This window comes from Wasmannia auropunctata, unplaced genomic scaffold (genome assembly GCF_000956235.1).
Source record: "Wasmannia auropunctata unplaced genomic scaffold, wasmannia.A_1.0 LD333906.1, whole genome shotgun sequence".
Taxonomy (NCBI): domain Eukaryota; kingdom Metazoa; phylum Arthropoda; class Insecta; order Hymenoptera; family Formicidae; genus Wasmannia; species Wasmannia auropunctata.
The window spans coordinates 1-1,955 of NW_012028984.1; the positions used below are offsets into that span (position 1 = coordinate 1).

The 1,955-nt window shown below is 25.3% G+C and overlaps 1 protein-coding gene across 1 annotated transcript in view; it reads left to right on the plus strand.

Annotated features, from left to right (window-relative positions):
• Positions 1–837: 837 nt before the first annotated feature.
• The window catches only part of LOC105459761 (extracellular serine/threonine protein kinase FAM20C-like), a gene marked incomplete at its 5' end in the record, with an annotated part of 25,506 nt that continues 24,388 nt past the window's right edge, over positions 838–1,955 (plus strand). Inside the window, one exon of the mRNA XM_011706002.1 lies at positions 838–1,010. Within this exon, the coding sequence (XP_011704304.1) occupies positions 838–1,010 (173 nt within the window). The remainder of the gene's footprint in view (positions 1,011–1,955) is intronic.

Consider the following 1,955-nt stretch of genomic DNA (forward strand, 5'->3'; position numbering starts at 1 on the left):
TATATATATATACACACACACATATAACAATATTATTCTTATTTGATTCAATTGAGATTTCACATATTATTATTAGTTTTAATATTAGTAATGTTTTTATTTAAGTTTAGGTATATTAGAAAGCATGATATAATGTAATTATCAAATAATGATAACGAACATTTATAATAAGTATTTCATTAGGATACTGATGCGTGCATGTGGTGTGTGTACATATATTGTTTAATTATATTAATTCATCTATTAAATGAATAATCATGCAATATAGAATGTATAGCAAATTATTAGTAGAAATGAGGTATGTAGTTAATAAATAATATAACTATTTTATAATACATTTAAAGAAAGATTTATCATTTTTTAAAACAAAGATTTTACAGATCTCTTACATTTATATTTTTCTTTTATAAAAATGTTATGTTCTAAAAAAACAAAAATTTTGTTTGTATAAAACAGCAAATTACGTAATATGAAATTTAACAGAAATTGAAATCTTATAAACATAGTAATAAATATAGTTACTGCGTTACGCAAATAAACAGAACGGTCTCAAAGTCACGCGATAGATATCGATCGACTAATACCGCAATTCACTTTAATTCTGCAATATAGCAATTTCGGATAATACCCGCAATAAAACACACGCAAGTTTCGTTCATAGTCTTCCATAATTATATAGACTTATATTTCAAGATCATTATATGTATATTTTTCTTCTAACCTTCTTAAAATCATAACAACATAACAATAAAAATATTTTAAATTAAAGCCTAATTTAGTCCATTTTAATATTGTTTAGTTCCTTTAATATCATTCATCAATTAAAAAATTATAAAGTATACTATCTTATTTAATCCTATTCTTTTTTATGTATGTTCTTTTCATTATAATAATAAACAAGTTATTTTTGATTGCAGGTTTCCACGAGAACAACAGACTCTGCCAAACCATTTCTACTTCACAGACTTCGAGAGGCATACCGCTGAAATTGCTTCTTTTCATCTAGACAGGTAATATTGTATTTAATTCTTTATCATGCTTAAATATGCTTAAAATGTTTATTTTTCTTGATTTTACGGAATAATATTTATAAAAAAATAAGATTAAATATACTGAATGAGACAATAATTCTATCTTGATAATTATTGGGAGTAAAAAAAACTTTATCTATAAACTGAAATTAATTTAGTATACGAAAACGGTCGTATTATGGGGCGGGAAGGAGGCGGGGTGATAACGCTTTTTTGTAGAGTAGCTTTGAAGAGATCTAAGTTATATTTATTTTTTTTTTAATGGAGTTGATTTTTTTTACATAATATAATTCTTATAGTTATTCCGCATACAAAAGTATTGAAGTTATTAAAAAATTTATTGTTTATTTTATACTTTATTCTAGCATATTTTGACATAAAATAAAAAATATCGTAAATTAGTGATTTTTTTTGATAACTATTTTAATATTTTTATTTTTTCTACGACATCAAGATATTTATTTTTAAAGTTAAGATTTGAAAATCGGTTTTTTAAAATAACTTTTATATATACTGCTTTTTAGATATTAATAGTTTGACAAAATTACTTTTTTTAAAAACAGTATAAATAAACGATGTTAAATACACGCGCTCTCCATACAAAAGATTTGATATAAAAAATTACTGCCAGTATGTAATTAAATTTGTCAATAAAATCAAATATTATTATTGTATTTGTATGTGTCTAATATATAAAAATCACGTGTCTGCATAAATATTTTTATTTATTATATTCATGTAATCATTGTAATCAATACAAGAATATAAAACATTTTATCTTATACTATAGTAACGATATACGAGCATATGTGTGTGTGTGTGTGTGTGCGTGTGTGCGTGCGTGCGTGCGTGCGTAGCGTGCGTGCGTGCGTGCGTGCGTGCGTGCGTGCGTGCGTGCGTGCGTGCGTGCGTGCGTGCGTGCGA